Genomic DNA, 27,018 nt, shown 5'->3' with positions numbered 1-27,018 from the left:
AGAAGGTTGCTACCAAATGGAAACAGGTGTGTGGATAATCTTGCGATGGCAGACAGCAAGAGACTGGTAGCTGCCTGAAAAAAAGCTTGCATGGCTTCTAGGTAGTGGAAGGAGGGTGGTGCCTCTGACTGATGGAAGAACAGCCCCTTTACCCTATTTCCTGTGGGTTTGCATGCTCACCCCCCCACCCAGTCTGTAGATAATCACTGAAGTGTCTATGTTTTGTTGAGATGTTCTGAACCCTGGGATGGTAGAGAATGGGGTAGATCCCACCACTTATCACCACGCCTGAACCCAGAAGACATTCCAGAAGGATATTTGAAATAATGGACATGTGCAAAGGTTCAAGGACAATGTGTGGGAATTAGTTCTTCCACCATGTAGGGCTTGAGGATCGAACTCAGGTCATCAGTCCTGGAGGCAAGTTCCTTCCCCACTGAGCTATCTCGCCAGCCGAGCACTGAGGGAGGCGGCAGAAGTTTTTCTTTCCCACTGTTGCTCTCTGTACAGCGTCTCCTCCACCTTCCAGCACACTCCATCCCCAAAGCACCAGCCTCAGGCTCACACTGTCACCCTGGCAGCATCCCCACATGCTGTGATCTCCAGTTAGACACTGATGGTTGTGTTGTGTCAAAGAAATCTTAGAGTTGCACCTTCCAGAGCTCACACCCTGGAGAGATGCTTGAACAAAACTGAAATTTGACAAAGAGCAGAAAAGGTGTAAATGAGCCCTGGCAAAGAGCTATGGGATGGAGAGTGATTAGTTCTCCTGCACAGATTGGGGAAGGATCACAGAGAATGTAGATATTTTTTAAACGTATTGCATAAATGGAATTCTGAGCAGCTGATGTCCCAGGTTCACATTCTACACAAGAAACTCAGAAAAAGAGTCCCCATTTCCACATCTGACTGCTCAGGCTTCTGACTCACCTTCAAGTTCACAGCTTTGGGAAGAGTCTAAAAAATAATTGGAGATACAAATCTCAGTGACTATTTCTTATTATTAGGAAGTAATTGGGGTCATTTGAAAATATTGCTTAATCTCATGCCTTTCAGTTTCATATGCTTCTGTGTGAGATAGTCTTAATTCTTAATGTTGAAATTAATAGCAAAACGTGTCGCCCTATTTTATTGTGATCATGGTCATCAACTTCATGGCAAACAGAGGATTGTAGGTGGGAGCTTTGAGTTGGAGTCTTTGAGTTCATCCTTTAGCAATGTACAAGGTCCTGGATAAAACCAGATCATATGTCAAGGGTCTTAAAAACCTGGTGACTTAAAATTTTCACTTCTCAGAGTTTGCTCTAAAGATATAGTCCGAAAGTATGAGGACAATAGTTTAGTAAGTAAGTTTATCTGAGTAGGAAAAGTTGGAAGCAATCTTAATACCTAACAGCATGAGGGATATTGTCCCTGAGGAGGTTGCTTAAGTGCTTACAGTAAAACGTTAAATGTGAAGCAAGCTGCAAGCTGGTGTGTATTACAGGTTGTGATTTAACTCTGTGAAGACAGAGTATGGTATTAAAAGATATGGTATTAAAAACAGAGATAGGTGGGCTGGGCTGAGGTGGTGTATGCCTTTAATCCCAGCACTCGGGAGGCAGAGGCAGGTGGATCTCTGAGTTCGAGGCCAGCCTGGTCTACAGAATGAGTTTCAGGACAGCCAGGGCTACATAGAACCCTGTCTTAAAAACAAACAAATAAACAACAACAAAACAGAGCTAGGAGAGCTTCCATAACGCAGCCCAGGTTGTGAACTTCGAGGTTCCAGGTAGCATGACAGAGAAGGTTGCCAGAGCCTTTAAAAGTGAAAAACCATAGCAAACCAAACATAGAGCCGTCTGAGTCCAGAGCTCAAGATAGGAGGTAGGACAGACATGGAAAGCCAGGCCTTGGTCGATGCTGGTAGCCAGGTGCTGGTGGCCTCAAGTTGTTCACACTCAGCTAGTGTAAAGTTACAGGGACTTGAACCTGCCATCTGCATGGAAGAAGGAAGCAAGGAGTTCCAGGGCCTAGTCAGATGGATAGAGATCTCAGTCAGGGTGTCGTTCTCTTGGGAAACAGTTCCAAACAGACGCGGAAGTGAAGGCCAGTGGGACGGAACTGGCCGACCTCTGTGAGCGAGAGGTTAGCATGAACATGTAACTGCAGCTGGGGGTTTCTGCAGGTGCCGGATTCCAGACTCAAGGCAGAAGGATAGCAGCAGTTCTGAAGAAAGTGAAGCTCTGTCTGCTGGGCTGGAAGCAGCTCCGGGCTTGGATGGGGCTGAGAGGATTGGTAGAGGCTGCAGGCCTCTTCGGGACCCAGGCTGGAAGGGGAATGTGACACTAGATGGACAGTGTACCAAATACATGACAGTGTGCAAAAGCCACCCAAGAGCTGTGAATGTCCACTGGACAGTCATCGGTGTGGAAATACTGTCCGCTCTTAGAACTTCCTCTAAGATTGGACACTGTTTGCTAAGAGAATGAGGAGAGAGTGGGGAGAAAAGCAGCCTCCTGGTCAGACTCCATCCGCATGTGAGGCTGAGCCACAGTTTATATTTAACCCACGTCCTGCTTGACATCCTCAAGCCAGCTGGGAAACCTGCAAACCCCAAGCTACAGAATGACAGAATAGATATCATTCCATTCAAAGTGCAGAGGGGAAAGACAGCTCAGGTTTCTCTGAATGCTTGAAGTTTACCTAATCCTCTCCACCTTGCCAGCAAATCTGTTCTTCATGATGGATTTATGATACAGCATGTCCAGACAGCCCGGGGACTGCCCATGCCAGCCACTGTTTGACCTAGACAGGAGGGGGTGGGGATGCATGTGTGCTTCTACAGTGACTGCTTTTAAAGCAGTTCATGAGAAGAATGTATACATTTAGTATGTATAAAAATAGCATGCATTTAATCTCTGCAGGCAGGGTCCTGAGGGTTGGACATAGGGTGTCAGGTATACTAGGCAAGATCTCTGTCACTGAGCTGGATCCTACCCCTTTATTTATTTATTATGTATACAGTGTTCTGCCTGCATGTATGCCTGCAGGCCAGAAGAGGGCGCCAGATCTCATTACAGATGGTGTGAGCCACCATGTGGTTGCTGGGAATTGAACTCAGGACCTCTGGAAGAGCAGTCAGTGCTCTTAACCTCTGAGCCATCTCTCCAGCCCCGATCCTACCCCTCTAAAGCAGTGGTTCTCAACCTTCCTAATGCTGCGACCCTTTAATACAGTTCCTCATGTTGAGGTGATCCCAACCATAAAATTATTTTGTTGCTACTTCATCACTGATTTTGCTACTGTTAGGAACTCTAATGTGAATACTTTTGGAAATAGAGGTTTGGTAAAAGGGGTCACAACCCACAGGTTGAGAACTATTGCTTTAAAAGCATTTTTGAAATAGGATCTTGTTGGGCTGGAGAGATGGCTCAGAGGTTAAGAGCACTGGCTGCTCTTCCAGAGGTCCTGAGTTCAATTCCCAGCAACCACATGGTGGCTCACAACCATCCGTAATGAGATCTGGTGCCCTCTTCTGGCCTGCAGGCATACATGCAGGCAGAACACTGTATACATAATAAATAAATAAATCTTTAAAAAAAAAAAAAAAGAAAGAAATAGGATCTTGTTGAGTTATAACACCTGGAGTTAGACTCACTCTGTAGCCAAAGCAGGCCTTGACTCTTCAAATCCTCCTGCCTCAACAGTTCTGCCATGCTATATATAGAGAGAGATTAATATTAATAATTATACAGAGTTGCAGATAAATCTCATACCGACCCTGCAAGAGAGAAATTATCCCTGTTTAAGGATAAGAGAGCAGAGGATCAGAAGAGTTGAGTGATTTATACATAGTCACACAGCATCGGAGTGGCAGTGTTGGGATTTGAGCTGTTTTGGTTCTAAGTGGGTACTGTTTTCTTTTCTTTGAAGTACATAATTCTTTTTTTTTAAATGTTTTTTATTCCTTCAGAATTTTGTTTATAGATATAATTATGGGCTTTGTTTATTTATATATATTCATATATATGTTGTTCGAATTGCTAAATGGTCTTTTAATTAAGAAAAAAAAAAAAAACACGGGAGCCAGATATTGGGATGAAAGCTGAAAGATCAGAGAAGCAGAGCAGCCACAGCCTCCGGACCTCACCAGCTCTTCAGCCTGAAAGAGCTTCAGCCGAAAGGGACGCTTCTGCCGAAAAGCCTTTAGTTCCCGTCTCCTCACACCTTGTATACCTTTCTCCTCCTAGCCATCACTTCCTGGGATTAACGGCGTGTGTGCTTCCCAGTACTGGAATTAAAGGTGTGGGCCAGCACTGCCTGGCTCTGTTCTCTCCTAGACTGACTCAATCTCATTTAGTCCAGGGTGGCTTTGAACTCACAGAGATCCAGATGGATCTCTGCCTCCTGAGTGCTAGGATTAAAGGTGTGTGCCACCACTGCCTGACCTCTCTGTTTAATCTGGTGGCGTGTTCTGTTCTCTGATCTCAAGTAAATTTTATTAGATATACAATATATCACCATATATATATATATATATATATATATATATATATATATATATATATATTAATCAAAGTATCTCTCATTTTCCTGTGCTACCAAACCCTTCTTCTTCCCTTTTACTTTTATGACTTTGTGTGTGTGCCCACTGTGCCCCTGAATTTAGAGTTGCCTATGTGAGCGTGGGTGGGGGCAGTGTACCAGTCGATGACTCTTTTCCCTACAATCTTTAACTATCAATAGCTCTCCTCTTAAGGGGTGGGGCCTTGAGAGCCCCTCCCCCTTCCATGGTTCCAGGCTTGTGCAAGTGGGTGCTATTCCCAGTGACATCTTCAAATTCTGACGTAAATGGCAGGTCTCTCCACCCCAGCTACTGGTATTGCTGCAGATTTAACATCTCCGCATCCTCATGGGGTAATTCTGTCATCTAAACTCCCAGAGGGAAACAACGATGTAGAAGGAGTGAGAGACCTGGGTCCTGGGCTCTGCTACCTGCTTGTTCTAGGATGTTGGCAAGCGAACATCCTCACAGGGCTAAGTGGCTTCAAGATGACGGGTATGAAGCATGGAGCATGGTTTCATGTCCAGGAAGCTCTCTATACACTGGCCTCCAGTTACCGTCCTTGTGTGTGATCATGTCTGAGCTTCTGGTGAGGGTGTTGGAGCTCCAGCAGCGCTGAGAAGGCTTCTTAGCCGCTAAGCCCATCCTGAGCCATTCATGACATGGAACCTTCCAACCACAGGCTCCTTCCAACCCCTTTGACCTGGATTAAGAGCATGCTCCCTACACTTCGCAGCTGCAGAGTCAAGACTCCTGAATGTGTGGTACCTTACAGGCAACGGGGTCCAACGGGAATGGATGCCATGGCCGAGACCCCACCACTGGCCCACCCTGACCTTAAGTCTACTCTCAGCCTGTGCCACAGAAGAAGCTCATGGACCCAGCTGAAACACAGTGCATAGAGGACTAACTAATGACTTCCTCACGCTCCAAAATGGGGAGCAGGAAAGGAGAGTGTGGCAAACCCTGGTCAGCATCCCAGTGCCAACCTCTGCAAACAACTCATGAGAAACTCCAGTCTAAGCATGGTGGCTCACACCTTTAATCCCAGCACTCGGGATGCAGAAGCAGGAGAATCTCTATGGGTTCAAGGCCAGCCTGGTCTACAGAGCTAGTTCCAGGACAGCCAGGGCTATGCAGGGAGACCCCATATCAAACAAGCAATCAAATAAAACTCTAATTAATTAATTAAAAAAAGAAAGAAAGAAGGCGGCCCAGGCTAATCTGCTCAGCATAAACAGTACATACAATAAAAGACACCCTGACCCTAGAGTGTGGTGTGGAGAGTCAAACTGGCCGTGAGGAGCATCTTTTGCTCCAAGGCTCCTAACGACAGTGACTTTGCTGAAGCTTAGCCAGGAAGGCAGCACGGAGCAATGAGAAAAGCAAAGACCCAGAGTCAGGTAGACTTTATCCAATACCGTCTCCACTGGGCACGTGGAAGCACATAAGCGCGCTCTTGTCACTTAGAATGACTTCTAGAAAGAGTCACAAGCATATTAGCATTCTATTACCATAATAGATAGCCAAGGAATCAATTTACAAAGAGAGGAGGCTTCTTTTGGCTCACAGCCTTGGAATCCTTAGTCCATGACTGATTTGACCCAAGAAGGAAGCATATCACTGTGGGAGGTGCCCAGCAGGCAAGACCACTTCATCAAAGAGAAAAGGTCCAGGGTGCCAGAGTTTTCCTGAGGGCTGTGAAGGGGCCTAAAGACTTCCCACTAAAGCCCACTCCTTAAAAGCTCCACCTGCTCCCAACAGCACCAGCCTGGCCCCAGGCCTTTGCCACACGGGCCTTTGGGTCCACACTAGGGTCCACAGTGAGCCGTGGGAGCCGAGTCCAGGACAGGGTAGTAACTACAGCTGCAGTAAAAGCCCCACCAGGTCACGGATCAAGAGGACACACTTATTAGGAAAGGAAGCCACTGCACCAATGTTGAAAACTAGTTACTTCTTGGTGGCAGAATGAGAAATATATATGTTTTACATATTATCTGTTTATCCATAATTTCATTTCTCTTTAGACTGTTTATAACAGAGTAAAAATCAACAAGGGTAATATTTTGTTAAATCACATGCTAGATTTTGTGTTTCTGAGATTATAACCAACTAGAAATTTGATGAAGTTCTCCTGATGTGTGCCAGATAATGTTTTAAATGGTTTCTTAATGTAAAGAGGTCTGAACAAGCAGGGACGGTACCAGGTGTGGAAACTGGGCTTCTCCTATGGGCATATCTCTGGTGGCCTGGAGCCTAGGCCTGATGTTGGAGAAGAGAGATCAAACTTACAACTCACACAGTGGAGGAGTTAGACCAGAGATGCCCACATGGAGTTAGGACCCCTGAGGGGTCACAGCTCTAGTGAGTGAACTCGGGAAGACATACCCTGGTGGGCAATGGATGAACAAGTGACTGGCATGTTCTGGTCCTAGGACAAGGAGTGATGGCTACATCTTTAAGAATCCATAAACCCTCCTTCATGAGAGTTTGGGATTAGAAGTCACATTATCTGGGTGGCTTGAAAAGCAGGGCATTTTCAGGTGAAGCTGCTGTGAGTCACTGGTGTTTCCAGGAACCTGACTGATGAAATGGACCTGACATCCGGAACTCAAGCAATCTAAAACAGTGAAGACCCCAGGAAGGTAGATCTGAAACAGAAAAGAAAGCTTTGTTTAAAACCTTCAGGAAAATAGGCCAAATGAAGAAAAACAAAGGGAAAATGACCAAATGGAAAATCAGCCACTCAATGACTATGAATATTACAATTAATGCACACATACCATAGAATAAATATGCTTAATGTCTTTAAAGAAATAAAAAATAAAACAGGTTAGCAAGTTTGAAAACAAACAGATAAGTCAGATTTTATAAAAAGAAATCAGACCTTTAAAAATAAAAACTAATGTGAATAAAATAGAAATTCAGGGGATGGACAAATTAGCCTGTTAGACCAAGTGAAGAGACATGAAAGAACTAATAGACATGTTAAAGAGGTTACTAAGAATCTCATGAAAAATAGTGAATGGAAAAATCAAGTACCTTCAGCAGGAGGTCCAGAGAGAGGCAATAGAAAGACTGGAGAATTGGTATTCAGAGGAATTAAAGTTGTGAATTTTCCAATAAAACTTAAAAATAAATGACAAAATGATCAGAAAGTCCACTGAATCTCAGTGAATATAAATAAAAAGAACTGGGTATGGTGACTCAGCCTGTCCACTGAGGCAGGAGGATTGCTGTGAATTGGGGGCCAGCTTGGTCTAAGTAGTGAGTTCAAATTGAGCTTGGGCTACCTGTGAGACCCTGTCTCAAAATAATTAACTGCTTAAATATCTACAGGTAGAAAGGCCAGAAACAGCAAGGTACCAAAATACCGAAGACAAAAGAACCTAAGAGGGACCAGACATAGAAGGACAGAGTGCGTGGCAGCCAAGTGAGAATTAGACAGCCAGGTAATTTCAACCGTGACAGTAGGATCCAGCAGGAATAGCTTCAAACACTCAGAGAAATGAAATACAGAGTCACAGAATTGTGTCTCCCATGAATGTGTCTTAATACTCTTGGAAGCTCAGAGCAACTGACCCCTTTGCTGAGGGCAAGAGGCCCTTGTTAGAGCTGACTTCAGGGCCACTGGCTGTTAGGATATGGGAGGTGCTGTCTACGGTGGCAAGATCTTAATAAACATAGGCTATTCTGGATTCAACTCCCACATGCTAAGTGCACAAATGTGGATCTCTCGAAACACCCATTGGCTTCTGCTTCTCACCCCATAAAGTGGGGAAATATTGTCTCCCCCCACAGATTGTCTGTGAAACAAAACAAGATCCCATATAAAAGCTGTAATGATGTTTCAAATCCCCGTTTCTTTGTTCATTTACCCAAGAGATACTGAGTATCTGGGCTGCGCCTTACCCAAATAGCTGCCGGGAATACGTCAATGAACAAATGCAAAACCTCAAATCTCATGTAAGTTCTAGTAGCAGTGGCTATGGGGAGGGAGAAAACAGAGATACAAGAATCAAAAAACAGAGTGTGTTAAGAGAGCACGGTTTGTGTCAGGGGTTGTTTGGCAAAGCCTCCCGAAGAAGGGACAAAGAATGAGGAAGCCTAGAGAAGACAGACTGGCAGGCAAAGCAGTAGGCAAGCTCAGAGGCAGGGGGATTGTGCCAGGCAAGTCCAAGATGGCTGGCAGAAATGGAGCCAAGGGAACCAGAGAGCTTTCACATAGCACACGCCCTGAGAGGGGGACTGTGGAGCAAGAGGGGGACTCGGCACAATGACAGTACAGTCTTCCCCGAGAGTGCCAGGGACAGGGCAGGGGGCAAGTGTGAGTCCTTCCAGCCCAGCAGCTCACTGGACCTGCATCTTACTCTGTTCCCACTTCCCTGCAGGCAAGTGTCCCTGGCCCGTGGAGGGCCATGTCCAGTCATCTTGCCATGCTGAACTACAAATACACAAATGCCATCAAGTTCTTGAGTAAGGATTGTGTGGCAGAATGGTTAGAACCACAGGGCTGGGGCCTCATGCTGCAGCCACATTCTCCCTCAGGCCCGCCTATCCCAGCTTGCCCTCCATGCTGTTTAGTCATCTGGGGAGCAGCAACCTCAATTGAGGAATTACCCCTATCAGATTGGCCTATAAGCAAATCTATGGGGGCATTTTATTGATTGATGATTGATGGGGGAGTGGGCAGTGCCACCCTTAGCCAGGTGGCCCTAGGTTGTATAAGAAAGCAGGCTGAGCAAGCCATGGAAAACAAGCCAGCAAGCTGTACTCCTGCATGGTCTCTTCAATACTTGCCTTGACTTCTCTCAGTGACGGCCTGTAACCTGTAAGCCAAGTACACCCTTTCCTCCTGAAGTGGCCCTGGTCAGCCTGTAACCTGTAAGCCAAGTACACCCTTTCCTCCTGAAGTGGCCCTGGTCAGCCTGTAACCTGTAAGCCAAGTACACCCTTTCCTCCTGAAGTGGCCCTGGTCAGCATTTTATCACAACAACAAAAAGCAAACTAAGACACCCACTGAAGGCCCACGGCTCCCAGCCCACCTCAGCCAGCTTTGCTGTATCCACCATGGCACCCACGTATCTTAGACCCCACACTGTCCTTTCAAGGGTCACACAGCCTCCTGGCCTCTTCCCCAACCCCAGCTTCTCTTTTTCTCTGCCACCCTCTCTGCCTCTCTGGGTCCCCAAGCTCCTCTCCTTCAGGATGGTGAGGGTGGCGTTAACAGAGAATGAGAAGGAGGAAGGAGGGTGAGGGAGGGTACTGAGAAACAGGCTGAGAAGGTCACTCAGGGCGTTACAGAGGCGCTAGGAGTCCTGACGATAAGGCTGAACCCCAGAAAGAGGAAAGAAATGAGGCGGTACTGGGCCTGCAGAGAGGAGCAATTTGGGCCTAGGGGAGAGGACAGAGGAGGGAAGACTGTGTTCTGGCTTGAAGTCCAGCCCAGGGAGATGCTGAACCTCCCTGGGCCTGTGTCTTGCCTCACAGGGCTGGCATGAGGCTGAAGGTGAAGTAGAAACTCAGGCGAAGCTACCCTAAGCACACAGCCTGTGAGCAGTGGCCAGGCATCCTGGACTCTCCAGGGAGCCCTGTCTGGGCCCCTCTATGTCGTGCAGCATTTCCTGATATCCAGGCTGATTGCCAGGCCACATTCAATTAATATGGCCCGAATCAAAGCTGCTGAGCGGCCCTGAGTTGGCATTTGCTTCACAAAGATCCTTTCCTAAGGTGTCGAGGGAGAGCCCTATACCCTGATGAGGTGTCTGTGACCCACAGCCACTGCACCCACTGGTGGTGGGAAGAGGGCTCCTTACGGGGGGGGGGGGGTCATGGAGGCCGGGTGTCGGCAGGTCTCCCTCTGCAGACACTTCCCTTTCCACACGTGTGTGAGTCGTACTGTTTGGGACAGGCAGGCAGAGGGACTGGGAGTGAAAATGAAGAGGAAAACAATGGCGGAGCCTGGAGTTGAGGCTTCCAGGAAAGCAGGGTTGAGGACAGGAGGAAGAGGCCCACAGGGCCCACAGCATGCTCTAACCTGGCAGAACTCCCTGCATCCTGTGTTCCCAGCATCCCCTGCTTTCCCAGCGGTCTCTCTCCCAAAGGTCTCAGGGGCAGAGCTCAACAGCCTTGATTTATCCATTTAGAGGTAACTGAAGCTTTTAGAAAATGGAACAACATATTCATACAAACATACATATATCCACATACGTAAACACATGCACATGCACGCACAAATACATACAAACATGCACATAAGCAAGCATGTTTGCACACAACCACATAGGCATGCACATATGTGTGCATACACAAATACATGTGCCCATAGACTCGAACACAAGCACGGTAAGCTCTTGAGGGGACAACATGCATCCCAGCCGTCTTCTCCCCAAAGCGTTCCATGTCAGAAAGAGCCTAGGACTATCCAGGGAGCAACGTGTGCCAATGCGCTGCCGCCAAACCGAAGAACTGGGAGATAAAAGAAGAGGCGACTTGATTTCCTCTTTGTCTTTATAATTATATTTCATAAACACAGGGCTTCAGTTAAAAACAAAGCCTTTAAACAGTTGGTCCCTGGGGTTGGTCCCTCCCCATCCCAGCCGGAGCTCTTCTCTGGGCCATGTATCCTCACATGGAGAGATTTGTTTCTTTATGGGTTTAGTGTGTGAGCTCTGCTCCCTCTCACCTCAGCCCTGCCATGAGCTCCTGTTGGGAGGGGACACTGTGGGGTGCCCAGTGCTTGTCACATAAGCTCTGTCACCTACTTCTCCATCAACATAAGGACACTGAGTACCTTTGGTTCTGTTGAAACATTTGGTGAGAAGTGGACCCTGGGTCCTTCCTGCCCCCTGCCACCCAGGCCCTGTGGACATGCAGACTGCCCCATCCCCCTCCTCCTCACCCCCATGGTCACCTCTCTGTAGAACTTACTTCAACTGTCTCATGCAAAGCAGCCTGCAAAAAAATAGTTCCTTATGCTTTCTGATTTCAGCTTTCCAGATATCTGTATGGGCAGAAAACACAGAATCCTTCCAGTTTCTGACAGAAAGTCTTCATCGAAGTTTAAGGGCTCCTCGCTTTCCGTAGCCAGGTACTGACTAGGCGAGCAATATTAGTCTCTTTACCGCCATTGCTTCTCCCAGCAGGGTGTGGAACAGGGGACCCGGCAGGAAATAAGGCAGCAAAATGAAAACCATCCCCACCTAAGCCAGGGGTGACGGCACAGTACCTGTAATCCTAGCCCTTGCGAGGCTAGCCTGGGCTATGTATCAAGACTATGCCTCCAGACAAATCCCAGTTCACCCTTGCTGTGGGCAGAGGACTGTGAACATGGAGGAGGAGGAGAGGAAGGGATGAGAGTCCCTGTTCACCTGTCTCCTGCTGTGTGACTTTGGATCCTCAGCTCCTTCATCAACTGTGCTAAATCTATGTCTGTCTGTCCCTCTCTCTTTCTCCCCCTCTCCCATCCCCTCATATCTCTCTCTCTCTCTCTCTCTCTCTCTCTCTCTCTCTCTCTCTCTCTCTCTCTCTCTCTCACACACACACACACACACACACACACACACACACTCACACACACACATATACACTCACACACACATATACACTCACACACACATATACACACACACACACACATGAGGAAGGATGCAGAAGGAAGGCTGGGAAGCAAGCGGCATGTTAATATTGCCTCCAATGTTTCACCGTGAGCCAAATGGTTAATATTTTGCCCCCTTTGTTTCTACTTTCTGGGATCTTTTTGATATTTTTTTTCCTTGAGCACATACTGACTTTATAATTAGGAAAATAGAAAATAAGCCTGAAAGAGTAAAATAGGAAAATACACACTAAGAAGCAGCCGTAAGCTGGCACTGTGTAAATGGTAGCTATTTTTACTAATTAGTCATTATCCTAATAATAATAATTAGGAGTAATGATTTCCTCTGGGAATGAACGTGTGCATTCATCGGTTGGAAGTTGTGGATGACTCATGACTCCCTTGCCAAGAGACAGGGACCAGGGTCCTTTTCCAACCAGGCTGCCCCTCACCTGCCTTCCTGACTCCCGAAACCCCACCCCCCAGCTCTGCTTCACTTCCGCTGTTGCCTCCCTCTATCTATCCACGTAAGTCCACAGACAGGGCTCCGGGGCCCACACAGAGGACCATTACTTCTAGGCAGGCAGGGGGTTCCTCCACAGAGAGTGGCAGAGACTGACACAGGCATTGTCACCCCTCTGCTGAGGACAGTTAGAAGGAGGGAGCTGGGAAGTGGAGAAGGTACCCACAGAGACGCTAACATCTGAATCCCTGAATGCTGATGCCTGGAAAGGACGCCGGCTACAAATGAGTTTCTCTTCAATGATTCTGTTGACCAGGATGAGATTCAGACTAAAACTCTAGATTTCTCTAGGGTCACACAGGTTCACTAAGGAAAGAGAGAGTTAAGTTCCTAACAAGATGTGTGATGCGAACAAGTCAACCTGTCTGAACCTGGTATAAACAAGGGATGGGCACAGCCGCTTCCCAAGGTCCTCAGAGAGTCTCGACTTCATGACGTGCTGATTATAAATAGAGCGTGTTCTGGGAAGAGAGTGAACTTGGATGTTTTCTGTGCGCCAAGGGCGTGCTGCCAAAATGTGATAGATGAGACAGGAAAAGACAGGAACTCTTTCTGGGACAACATTGATCAGCCCAGCCTCCAGAGGGGACAAATGATGGAAAGACTCTGGGTGACTTCTAAAGGAAAGGAAGCAGATTTTCCATGCATCTCATGATCTCAAGATTCCTCACCCTAACCCCTTGCACCTGAGTGCCGACTCAGTATCTTACTTACTGTTCTGTTGCTATAAAGAGACACCATGACCAAGACAACTTAAAAGGAAAGCATTTAATCGGGGGCTTGCTGACAGTTTCAGACTGTTAGTTCATCATCATCATGGTGGGGAGCATTGCAGCAGGCAGGCATGGTGCTGGAGAAGTAGCTGAGAGCTTACATCTGATCCACAAGGATCAGAGAACAAGAATGGGCCTGGCATGGGCTTTTGAAATCTCAAAGCCAACTCCCAGTGCACACCTCTAACAAGACCACACCTACTCCAACAAGGCCACACCTCTTAATTCTTTCCAAACAGTTCCACTAACTGGAGACCAAATGTTCAAACACATGTTCATGGCACACAATTTGTCCAATCCAGTGGAATGGTCCTGGTGTTGTTTCAGGAGGGAATAGCTGGGATTCACAAAGTCAGCTCATTTTCCTTTTAGTAGACATTTCTTTTATCCACAATGAGCCTAGTCCTGGCCCTAAGGATCTGAGAGTCACCAATATCATCCTGTCCTTATAGAACTAGTTGTTGGAAAACTGATCAAGACAGGTAAAGGGACAGCTGCAATGGAGTGTGTAAAGCTCAAAACTGGGCTAAAATGGGGTGTGGTGAGAGCCTAGTAAAAGGAGCCACTGAGGTAGCAGAGCAACAGAGTGTGGTAAGAGAAAGGGCATTCCAGGCAGAAGCTGCAGTGTATGTAAAGGCCCAGGGCTGGGGGGAACAGGAAGACATCACAAGCAGGACAGTGTGGCTGGAGTATAAGCAGGAGTGTGGGAGGAAGTGGGGCTGGAGGATGCCACTGGTCACTCACACATAGCTGTACTCTGCACAGGACACCATCAACCCCTGCCTTGGGAACTGTGTTCTCTATAGAGGGTGTGGAGGTGAAAGGGCAGGAGATGGACAAGAGAGAAAATGATGTATAGAATTGATGTGATCAGTCTCATGCTCCTAGGTTTGGCATCTGTGAGAACAACCAATCACACACTGAAAATGCTAGGGAATGTTGCATCTGTAGTAGGCATGTACAGACATTTTCTTGCCATAATTTCCTAAACAATGCAGTATATCAATTCTCTATATAGCATTTGCATTCCATTCGGTATTATAAATGATCTGGAGATGACCATATATCATATATCCAGGAGGATGTGAGCACGTTCTATGTAAATATCATGCCAATTTCCACAAGAGCCTTGAACATCTTGGAATTGAGGTCCCCACAGCTGATCCTGGACCACATCCCCATGAATCCCAAGGAATGAGAGCACAGTGTTGAAAATGGAGCAGAGAAAGGCCCTGGGTACCTAACGATGCCAGCAGAGTGCTCCGACACACTTGCTTAAGGAGGACTCACTTGGACAATTTTTTTAAAAGAATGATGGTGTGATTGAGTGGTAAGGTAAAGCCAGAGGCAACATGGTGGGCTGTGTTCTTTGTCTGTGATCAGGAGGAGGTGTTGGAGGGGATATGAACAGTGACAAGACCAGCAAAGAGGTTGTGAGAATTCAGATGTCTCTCAGTTGGCAACCCATGTTGGCATCATCTCATGGGACCTGTGGGGATGAGAGAGAGAACTTAATTTGTAGTCTCAACCCATGAGGAGAGGGGAAGTCAGTTTCTCTAGTGTCTAGCTGTCAGGCAAGTAGAGACACACTGCCAGGCTGGAGCTCAAGTCCAGGAAAGAAGGTGGCCAGCATGCTCGTGACTTGCCCAAGTGCACACATTTTCTCCAAGACACTGTTTACAGTAGACAGACAAAGGGCTGAGCCAGTGCGGCCCATTACCATGGAATTTCCATCAATCTCCAAATGGAAGGAAATTCTAATGGGATGCACAAAGACAGCCCTGAGGGTACTGTGCTAAGAGAATACAGCAAATCCTGAATCATCTGTGTAGGTCAAGTCCCAAGAAGGTGGAACAGGGGCTGCATGGAGGGGAAGCAGGGAGTTGTGTTTTATAGGTACAAAGTCTCCATGTGGAAAGAGGCAAGGCTCTGAGGTGGGTGGTGGTGACGGCTACCCAGCAAAGACTGTCCACGACATCGTTGAATCGGGCACTGAAGAGTTAAAAGGAAGTTTTATGTCATATGTGGTTTACCAAATATTAATTTACTTGTTGATGTGCTGGGGGCTGAAGCCAGGACCTCACTCATGCTGGGCAAGCACCCTGTTGCCAAGCTACACTCCCAGGCCTTGGCTTACCAATTCAGAAAAAAACAGTCAAAAAGTCCCTTCTCTTAAAAAAATTGTAAATTAGATTTTCATTTGTTCATGCGGCAGGGGTGTTATGTGTGAAGTGTGAGGACAACTTGTATGAATTGGTTCTCTCTTCTACCGTATGGATCCTGGGAAGAGAACTCAGGCTGTCAGGCTTGGTCTCAAGCACCTTCACCTGCTGAGCCATCTCACCAGCCCTGAAACATTTTCTAAGCAGTTTTCTCAACGTCAGGCGTGCGGAGTACCCAGGCAAAGCTCCTCACACATGCCTTACCTTTGACTCTGGCCTCTGCCCTTCTCTACCTGGGTGTGGGTCACCTGGAAACTTCACTGTGCGTCTCTAAGCCTGTAGAGCCATGGGGCTGGTGGGGGGGGGGGGTGGAGGGGATTAAGGACACCCACACTTCTGTGCCCTACACAGAAAAAACCATTATCATTTGTTAATTACTATTCCCATGCCAGCTGAGGCAGAACCCTCCAGATGGAAATGAGTCCTGCTCCAGCACTCATGTGTGACCTTGGGCAAACCCTTTAGCTTCCCGATCCTCAGTTCCCACCTGTAGAGAGGGGCTGGTGATCCCTGAGGATGAGATTTGGCAGGACTGTGTACACAGCCCCCAGGGCAGGGCCTGTAGGTCATGGCCTCTGGCAGCAGTAGTCATTGTGTGAGCAGTCACAGATACACAGGAAGAAAATAGCATGGCCATGTGTCATGGCATCCCTGGCTGTTGTATAATCTGTTTCCACATCATGTCACAGGCAGGAAAAGTTCCTGCTCAGAGCTGGTCATCAGAGTCCTGAAATTATCCCTCTTTAGGGATGTGTCCAAGTCTGAGATATATGTGTATAAGAGGCAGGTTCACGTTAGGCCTAAGTAATGTGTACTGAGCTGCTGTCCTAGAATGAGCCCTATACTGCTGCCTGAGGGCCAGAGATAACCCCAAACCAGCTGCTGTCTGCAAAGAGCTGATTGTGGCCCAGGGGAAACCTGAGGATCATGTCACAGCAAACTTAGGATCTGAGAATCTGGGTCCCCCCCCCCCCAGCCCTGAAACCTTGGACAGGTCGTGTTCCATCTCCAGAGCTCAGTCCTTGTCTGCCTACAGAACAAGGACAGTGAGCTCGAGACTGCCCAGAGCCTCTGTTTTCTCTTGGGAAACAGTCTTCAGGGTGTCTGATGATTGGAGAAGGCATGCTTTGTACACTGCCTTCTGTACCATTCACACTTGGCCTCAGAATCTTAGCTGTCAGCCAGGATGGGATGGACCCCCATGGCATTTGGAGATCCCAGCCTCAGACTGTCAAGGAAAAGAAAGGTATGGGGTTCAAGGTAGAGCACAGGCTACTGAGCCCAGAGATACAGACAGTGGTCTCCTGGGACACAACTGGATAAGGAATGCCCATTTCAGAGCCACAACACCTGCAAGTCAGAAGGGGACCTGGATAGCATGACCCATTCCAGACTCCCTGAGCAGTTGAGGCCTGACAGATAGCTATCTCGGTACAAGTAGACTGTTCTAGGAAGACCAACAGATGCCAGGCTAGCCCAGTGCCCAAGGTTGAGAGGATCTGTCCTATCCCTGGGAGTCTCTGCTCCTTGGCCCAGGCCACTCCCCTACCTCTCAGACCATGAAGACAGTGTCTGTCCCTCTCCTATTTGGGTCTTCCTTTTGGCTCTCTCTCTCTCTCTCTGTCATGCCAAGGCACAGTGTGTCCATCTCACATGGGACACTCCACTTCATGCGATCTTATCTCAAGCTGGAATTCAATCAAACCCAGCAAAGCCGTGTTTGGATCCTAGGGATCATTGGTGTGTGCGCTGGCATAATATATCCTTGTCAAATTCTCAGTAACCAACCAAAGTTGATTAACACTGGCAGAGAAATTGCAGGTTATCATTCAGCCATGGCTACCATCCATATGCATGAAGCCCATAGGCCTGACTCGCCTATGGAATCAGGCATAACCATTAGAGGGGCCAGTTTTAGAGAGAGTGCTGTCCCCTTCCCCCAGCCACCCACAACAGTGTCTCTGTAAGCTACGGTCATGTTGTCTCAGGTCTGTGACAACAAAGGAAACTTCCTAGGCTGTCCACATGTCACCAGTGCTTGTAAAGGTTTTGATGGGCTCCTGCCACTTGAGAAATTACGTGTAGAAACATTGGGCTTCAGTGAACATGGCACAGCTGTGTATCGGAAAAACATACTGTTATCACTAGAGCCAGCCTGAGACAATCAACTTGTTCTGAACCAGATGTTTTGTGAAACCCACTGTGACAGGCTCATCATCTCAGGCTGGAGATAGGCCAGCACTTAGTCACCAGCCTTGCAAGGACACAAACCCTCTGAACTGTCTGCTTATCCCTGCAGCTAGGCTCATGGGGACGGTCCTCTCTCTGGCATGCAGCATCTAAAGTTAAAGTTTGCCAGTCTGAGAATGGAGGCAGCAGCAGCTAGCTAGGTGTGCCTGGGGAAGATGTTTCCAAGGTATCGCCTGGGACTGTTCTAGAGTAGTTCTGCACACCTGACTTTCATGCAGGGCTCATTGTGCACCAGGTCCTGTTGGAGCTGTGTCTACATTATTGCAGAATAACCTCCTGTGACCATCCATCCCAGAGAGGGGACTGTCGAGGCCTACTGTTCGTTACTTAGGACTACCTCAGCAGGTCACAACAGACAGGGGCCACAAAGCCACAGAAATGGACCCTGTGTGAAAATCACGGGGACACAGCTTTTCTGATGCAGCAGAGAGAGGCAGCTTCGGGTCTTTGGCTTGTTCCTTGGTAATGCCATCACTCCAATGTAAACAGAGGTGGAGATTTTCAGTCCCAACCACCTGGTCCCAAATAAACACACAAAAGCTTATATTAATTACAAAATGCTCAGTCGATAGCTCAGACGTATTACTAACTAGTTCTTATATTTAAATTAACCTATTTCTATTAATCTATATATGGTCATGTAGTTGAAGTTTTCCTGTGTCCTGCCCAGTCTGCAGCTGTTCAGACCCAAGTAAACACACAGAGGCTTATATTAATTAAAACTGATCAGCCATTAGCTCAGGCTTACTACTGACTATCTCTTACACTTAAACTCAGCCCATTTCTGTTCATCTATATGTCGCTATGTGTTCCATGGCTTTGCCTGTGTGCCATTACATGCTGCTCCCTGGATGGTGGGCTGGCATCTCCTGACTCAGCCTTTCTGTTCCCAGAAGTCTCTTTGTCTGTTTATCCTGCCTATACTTCCTGCCAGGCTACTGGCCAATCAGTGTTTTATTTATCAACCAATCAGAGCAACACATTCACGGCATACAGAGCGACACCACCCATCATTGCCATGTGGCCCATGGCTTTACTGGTCCTCTGGCATCTTCTTGGGCAGCTCTCTGGCATCTCTCTTTTGACTCCTCCCCTCTTCACCCAGGTCCTCAGTTTGATTGTCCTGCCTAACTTTATCCTGCCTTGCTATAGGCCAAACGGCTTTATTATTAACCAATGAGAGTAATACGTATTCATAGCGTACAGAAGGATCATCCCACAGCACTCCAGTCCCTGTCTATGTGCAGGTTCATGTGGCCCTTCCCTCTGTGCACGTCATCATGGATGCCCCTCTCTAAATCTGCAAAGACTGTCCTGGTAAGGGCTCAGGCAGTAATAGTCACAGGGATTGGAACTGGACAAATCTAGAAGGTGGGGCATAGTTCAGCCCACTAGAGTCCTTCAGCCCTTAACTAGTAGTTTCTTCAAGGTTGTCTTGCTAAGATCATACAACAAGATATGGTCTCTCTACAACTGGTCAATGTGACTATGGGTTATTCAGCCCTAAATGGCTATATCTATATCTAATCATACTCCCTCCTCCCAAGGCTACAAGATTATTATGGAGTTGGGCAGAAAGGATGTAAGAGCCAGAGGTGGTGGATGACTATAGCGAAACAGTGTTTCCTGGCCACAACAGGGCAGTTGCACATGTCGACTCAGAGTGACTATAACAGCATGTGCAAAACCTACCCAACATCCAGCCAGACAAGATCCCAGCGTGAACAGGGAGGTGGACAAAAAGTCTCACCCCTAGCTGAGGAACTGTTGGAAACTGATGGAGGAGAGTCAGATTTCTTCAGGGATCTGGCCCCTGGGCGGCTACCCATGCTCCAGCGGGTGACCCTACACCCATGCACGTACAGGCAGCCGGAAGTGGACTCAGAGGGTTTATAAAAGGGCTCCCTGAATGAAATTCAGAGAAAATAGTGGGGGGAGGAATAGAGGAGGGAGGGGAGGGGACGGGAAGGGTGGGAAGGGAAGGATGGAAGTGGATTTGATCACAATGACATGCTATGCATGTGAGATTCCCAAAAAAAGAAGAGAGGAGGAAGAGGAGGAGAGAAAGCATCCTGCATTATGGAGTGGAATCCAGGCTGACTGGCTCTGAACTAGCATACTCTCCATGAAGCTCCAATAGGCCACTTGCTCATTTCATCAGATGCACGGGGCTAGCTCTAGTGCCAGGGTGCCAGCATATAGCCAAGAGAAGAGATGCCAGCCACTTTGGCTAGCACAGTCCTGCTGAAGCCAGGTGTAATGGTGCGCATGTGGAATCCCAGCACTCAAGAGGCAGAGGATTGTAAATTCAAGCCCAGCCTGGGGTAGTAGGGAGATCCTGCCTCAAACAAATCAAATGAGGGAGGGAGGGAGACTCCTGGGTTCCTGGGAATGGGGGTTGAAGGCTGGTTGTGAGTCAGGCAGATCTACACTTATAATCTGTTCTACTCTGAATAGCGTTGGGCAAATTGTGTTACCCTGGTCTCTTAGGCAGTGTCTCATCTGGAAGGTGGAAATCCTAGGAGGAAGATGAATAGCCTCCAAGATCAGCGTGCTTGGGATGTAAGCATGCACTCACACAGAGCCCAGGCATCCTGACCTTCACCGCTGACCACCTCACTCAATGCTTTCCAACCCAGAATCAGGGCCTCCGAATGGAAGAGGGTAGGAGCAGCCTACCTCCTAATGCAGCTCCCCAGAAACCAGGGTGAGCACAAAGAAGGAGCCAGAACTAACTTCAGGGTTTTGAGGCTTGGCTCATTGCGCTGGTGAAGTTGCCAATAACAACAAGAACCAGCAAGACTCAGGTTCTGGGAAACAAATTGTGTTCAACTTGGAATGCTGGACTCACTGAGATGGAGGTGGGACATCTGCGTGGATTTGTCTGCAGGTGTTGGGCTTAGAAGGTGACTTTTAAAAGCTACATGGAGCCAGAGTGAGAGGAAGAAAATTAAACCTGTTTGGGCAGATTCCTGTGCTCCCTGCAGTGTGGAGGCAGAGAACACTCTTGAAAAGGGAAAACAAGCCAGCTAGCGTCTATGTGCAGTGGTCACCAATGCTCAGTCTTGCCAGAAAATGGGCATACTGTTCTCTGCTGTTCCAGAGGGCTGTTCAGGTCGCGTCCAGTCTGGGATGGGAAGTGTACTCTGAGCCTGGGACAGCAAGTGTCAGCATTGGCAAGCAAGACCCAGGAAGCTGTCCCAGCCTCCTGACGCTCGCTCTCCAGCAATGCCTTGATGACACTGATGATGATGATGATGATGGTCTCCCCAGAACCACCCAAGGGTCTGTCTGCATGTTAAAAGCTGTAACTCCTCCTGACAAAAGATGCTTTTGCTGATTTTGTTCTATATTAAAAACAGGTGACGGTGTCCCTCATGTGAACACTGGGGAGTTCCTTGGACAGAAGTTGTCCCTGCTCCTGGACCACCACTTTCCACACATCCCACCCTACTGCATGTGGCATGTGTGCTTGGTGTGTGTGTGTGTGTGTGTGTGTGTGTGTGTGTGTGTGTGTGTGTGTGATAGGTCGCTAGTTGTTGCCATGACAACTGAGGAAGAGGCAAGCTCTGACTTCAGTGCCTACTTGTTAGTAGTGAAACTGGATCGTGAAGACTTTGTCCCCCATCTTGGGGAAGGAGGTCTACACCATATTCCTGTTGGCATGGAAACCTTTGCCTACTCATTGAATCCAGTCCAGTAGATATGAATTGATTTGAATGAATGGGTGTTAGTAGGAGTTACTGTTTGAGAGATGTCAAGAGACCTGGGGAGACAGCTTGGGGGTAACATGCTTTCTGCGCAAGTGTGAGGCCCTGAGTTCAAACACCAGCGCTCACAGAAACAGTTGGGTGCACTGATACATGCTCATAATTTCTACGCCAGGGAGGTGGAGATAGGTCGGTCCCTACCTAACCAGCAAGCTAGGTAGTCAATGAGAGATCTTGTCTCAGAACATAAGATTGGGGGTGGCTGGTGAGATAGTTCGGTGTTTAAGAGTTCTGGCTGTTGTTCTAGAAGACTTGGGTTGGATTCCCAGCACCCACATGGAGGCTCACAATTGCCTGTAACTGTAGTCTCAGGGGATCTGACACCCTCATCTGGCTTCCACAGGCACTGTTCACATGGTGCACAGACATGCCTGCAGGCAAGACCCCCACACACATAAAATAAATGTGCCCCTCCCACACACAAGGAGAAGAAAGGCAAGTTCTGGTCTTAGCAAATCTGTCACTTGAAGAAGCAGGGGTGGGGGAGGACGGCAGCCTCTAGACCCTGGTCTCTGTGTCTCCACGTCACAGAGACCTCTAAACTGTCTTGCATTGAGGACCAGGGGCATGTCCGGCATTCTCCCAGGTTCTCTGTGGTATCCCATTCAGAACTTCTGAGACCCCGTCGGCTTGGCACTGCACCACTTTCAGAGGAGGAAACCGATGCCCAGAGAGGTCAAGTCCCTTTCCTGAGGTCACTCAGCTGGTAAATGACAGCGCGGGCCTGCTTGATCTCCACAATGTCTTACCGCTCCACCACCTCAACTTACCCTGTACTCAAGTTCGGGGTGGTCTCTCGAGAGTCTGGGTCCATCGGGGAGATATCCTCTGAAAACATACTGCCATAACTGAACATTCAGTGCTTCTCTGAGAAGCACCACAGCACACTGTCTGGAATTGAGCAGTAACAAGAGAAATTAAATTCTTTAATGGATTTTGACAACAACTCTGTTAGGGGAATTCAAAATCGCATAAAGGAAGAAGTCAGACTTTCTCTCTGGACCGGATGGCTAATATGCACATCTAACTTATTAGCTGATTAAAAACAAAACAAAACAACATCAGAAGAAAACACCGATTTCATTAGGGCCAGAGTTCTTTAAGGGAAGGAGATGGTAGACTGGAGGAGGAGGTGGACTTTTATGGAGAAGGTGGTCTTGAACTGACCTTTCGTCCCTCATTTCAGAGTGGGTACTTGATAAATATGTGTCCAGTGGGACATGGCAGCACTTGGAAAGCTGAGGCAGGAGGATCTTGGACTACCTAACAAGACTCTGTCTATCTGTCTGTCTGTCTACCTATCTGTCTGTCTTTCACACACACGCACACACACGCACGCGCACACACACGCACACGCGCGCACACACACACACACACACACACACACACACACACACACACACACGTCCTTTGACTGACAGCAGCTTTCCCTGTGCCGTGATTCAGCCAGGATGTCAGCCCCTTGTTTTCGTGCTTTCGTTGAGCCCCTCCACAGCTCTGGGAGCCAGACTGAATGTCCATCTCCATTTCACCAAAGGGAAACTGAGGCTGAGCAATAACACAATTTCCTAATAGTCATACAGTTAGTACAAGATGGATCCAGTTACCCTTATCATCATGAGTTATTCATTATATTAACCATGTAGTTAATCTCAAGGAAGCCGAAAGCTTCCCTGAGAATGACATCCAGCAAACGGCATGCATGCCCTCAGCCAGAATCACCCCAGATTCCTCCTGTCACAAGTGTTCAAGAACACATTGCTTGTGCAGTCATCCTACTAGCAGGCCTTTCTCACGTGTGAGAAATGTAAAGAGACGAGAGGAACACAAATCAATTCGTTTCCAACAGTCTTTCAGGAGAAATGGCCATGTTGCAAGTTCAGAAAATGATACATTCCACCAAGAAGTACCATGGGAAACGCAGGAAATGTACTTCTGGACAGGAGAGAGGAAAGAGGCTGTGGCTGGTCTCTAAAGGGAGCTGTGAAGGACAAATAGGATCAGAACCTGCCTGGGGATGAAGGGTACACAGGGCATCGGCCTGCCAGACCCAGGTGCCTTCGTACATCCCTGGGCATGAGGTATGGATCTGGAAGCCACAGGCCTGACACTTAGCACATAATGGAATTGCTGGTCTACTGGAGAGGAACCAGATGCACACACAGGAGCAAGGTGTCCTTGCCTGAGAATGGTTTGTCCCGGAAGGCTCCCTCACATTAGCACAGAACCCCTACTGAGTGGCTCACAAAGGAAGTGGGGTGCAAATGCTGTGAGCCCCATGTCACTGAGTGAAGGTGATTTGGGGTTACACCTGTCCTTCAGGGTTGAGGTAGATGTGCTGGCACCATGGTGTTGAGAGAATGCTCCTGGCAAGTCAATCAATCAGTCAACAGAGCTATCACTCCCTAGCCTGGTGGAGTCCTATGAAACCAGTGAATGAGGACTCCTGGGATACACAGCAGTACGAGAGATGTAGGACGTCTGCAGACAATGAACTGGGCTTGGGTGGCATTGGATGTGGAAAAAGAAAGCAGCCTTAGCAAAGAATGCCATCTACACGTGGCTGTCCCCACTTGCCCACATTCACGCAGCCCCTACTTTGACACAGAACTGTGTTCAAATACTAAACTGTTTTGTGTTGCAGCCTTGCACTGGGTGTGTAATTAAGAGGATCCCTTCATTAGCAGAGCTGCGCAATGAAAGCTCAAGTTAGCCTTTGCTGCTAATTCTGGAGGTGGTGGAACGGGCTAATACAACCACTGATTACAATTGTCACACAGGCTCTTGCTGAAGCCACTAGGAAATTTTCGTTTCCCAGAATGCATGTGGGATCGTGCAGTGACTGAGAGAGAAAAGCGGGAAGAAAGATTCATTGTGTAACCAGAAGTAGAGGTGTGTAGGAGTTAGGAATGTGGGGTACGGCGTAGAGCTCCAATCCCAGCCTCATCACTGAAGCCACTAGTGCGCCTAAGCCTCGCTCAGGTTAGTCGTGTGTCTAGTTAGTTAGAGTGTTGTACGAACTCACTCAAATATGACTCGCTCACTGCAAGTATGTGCACAATGAGGCTTTGTGGGGCAATAACTTCAGTCACAGACTCAGCAACTACAGAGCCTGCCCTTCTGGAGTTTTTCAAAAAGAAACATATTCCATGGACAGTTAAACAAATTAGTCATTTAAGCTTGATAAGTTCTTTGAAGAAAGAAAAACAAGTATGTTGCATTCTTTGCATCCTGAAGGTCAGAGACTAAGTCCTCAGTGAATTTTATGATAATGATAGTGATGAAGATGATGATGACAGCAATGATAATGACAATGGCAGTTGGAGATGGTCACGGTAATGACCATGAAGATGGTGGCGGTGGCAGAAATGATTGCGACCATGACAGTTGTGATGATGATGGTAACAGTGCTAAAAATAATGATGGTGGTGTAAATGATCCTGGCCGTGATGATGGTGATGGTGATGAAGGTGATGGTGATGGTGAGGATGGTGTGATGATGGTGATGGAGGTGATGGTGAGGATGGTGTGATGATGGTGATGGTGAGGATGGTGTGATGATGGTGATGAAGGTGATGGTGAGGATGGTGTGATGATGGTGATGAAGGTGATGGTGAGGATGGTGTGATGATGGTGATGGAGGTGATGGTGAGGATGGTGTGATGATGGTGATGGTGAGGATGGTATGATGATGGTGATGGAGGTGAAGGTGATGGTGAGGATGGTGTGATGATGATGGTGTGATGATGGTGATGGAGGTGATGGTGAGGATGGTGTGATGATGGTGATGGAGGTGATGGTGAGGATAATGAAGATAACAATTTTGAGAGTGATCAAGAATATGATGAGTCAGGCATAGTGGTGCACACCTTTAATCCCAGCACTTGGGAGGCAGAGGCAGGTGGATCTCTGTGAGTTTGAGGCCAGCCTGATCTACAGAGAGAGTTCCAGGACAGCCAGGCCCACACAGAGAAACCTTGTCTCAAAAAACAAAGCAAACAACAACAAATAGTGTGATGATGTACAAAGTCAGGAAGATTATGGACAAAGGCGTGATGCTTTTTCCCCCAGAAAGTTGTAGAAAGAGATACAGAAAAGATGGAACACATGAGGGATTAGCAGACACATTTGCCAAGGGAGGGAATGTCAGGAGGGAAGAGAAGGCAGGTAGTGAGCGGATGACATGAGGGCTCCACATCCCACTTGGGTGTCTGGGCATGTGTGTGCATGCCTCAGGACAAGACACTGTCCAAGGCAAGCTCAGACTCTGAAGAACTTTTCTCTGGGTTCCAGAGAAAAGTGAAGCCTGGCCAAAGTGTCACCTTCCTTCCTGGCCAAAGTACCCAGAATTATTTGGAAATGCAGCCATCAGGGTGTTCCAGCTCAATGTAGTGTGTTCTTCTCCCCTTTGTTCATCTGAAGACTCTGAATCAGGGGATCAGGAGGATGGAGTTTGGCCTCTCGCTAGATGTCTCCCCTCAAGCAAAGACTTGGCCTCTACTTCCCTTTTATTTCAGAAAGAGAATGAGGCAAATCGTTGTGCCCTCTAACCCCTGTGTTTAACTGCTTTCGGTATAGGACGGGGAGCAACACCTCCATCGGCATAGGATTTTATGATAGCAGTAATCCTGAGCCAAGATTGAAATATCAGGTAAGGTGTGGCTTGTTTTCCATTGAGGCATCATGGAGCACAGTCTAAGCTAGAACAAGAAGACAGGTCTCATTGGCCTAGGCAGCCTGTAATGAGACTCTCCCAGCAGCTGGAGCAGTGGGGGGCAATCCTTTGTCTAGTTACATGAGGTAGGGATGAAGCAGGATCTCCTGGTAAACATCTGCCTCTCAGTGGTTGGCTGGTGACTAGATGGTAAGCCCTTTGAGATGAAGAAGCACCAGGTGATTATGAAGAAGTGGCCGACAGTATCCAGGCATGGTGCTAAGGTGTATGCTCCACTCTCTCTGCTTACCGTTACTTATATCAGGCCTATGGGTTAGAGGACCACTATTATTCTGTCTTACATAAAGCTTTGGGATTATGACTTGCCTAAGGTCAGGTGGCCTCAAGGAGATGATCCAACTGTTCCTTGATTTACCAATCTCCTGTACCCCAAACCACCCAGATCATCAGGCCCGTGCCCCACTAGAGAGGAGCTTCAGTAGCATGGCTTCCTGAGCTGTGTGTACAGAACATTCCATCTATCGAGCATGCTGCAACATAGCAAAAGGGACAGCAGGGAAGGCACTTGACACGAAGCGTGCCCTGCCAACAAAGCAGCTTACTGGGAGGCCTGTGGAAATGAGCTGTCAGGTCCTTCGTTGGAAAACGAAAACAGGAGGGCT

General features: G+C 47.8%; 1 protein-coding gene across 2 annotated transcripts in view; it reads left to right on the top strand.

Moving 5' to 3' along the window:
- The window catches only part of Ttll11 (tubulin tyrosine ligase like 11), a 233,067-nt gene that overhangs the window by 155,189 nt on the left and 50,860 nt on the right, over nt 1-27,018 (top strand). The window contains exon 7 of one of the 2 annotated variants that reach the window (XM_059260167.1): nt 11,538-11,636. The exons of the other annotated variant lie outside the window; for it this stretch is intronic. Coding sequence (XP_059116150.1) covers nt 11,538-11,636 — 99 coding nt within the window. The remainder of the gene's footprint in view (nt 1-11,537; nt 11,637-27,018) is intronic. 2 annotated transcript variants of the gene reach the window in all.

The sequence above is a fragment of the Peromyscus eremicus genome, chromosome 4 (genome assembly GCF_949786415.1).
Source record: "Peromyscus eremicus chromosome 4, PerEre_H2_v1, whole genome shotgun sequence".
NCBI classification, from domain to species: domain Eukaryota; kingdom Metazoa; phylum Chordata; class Mammalia; order Rodentia; family Cricetidae; genus Peromyscus; species Peromyscus eremicus.
Note: the sequence above shows the minus strand (reverse complement) of the source record. Positions and strands in the feature narration are given on the sequence as shown.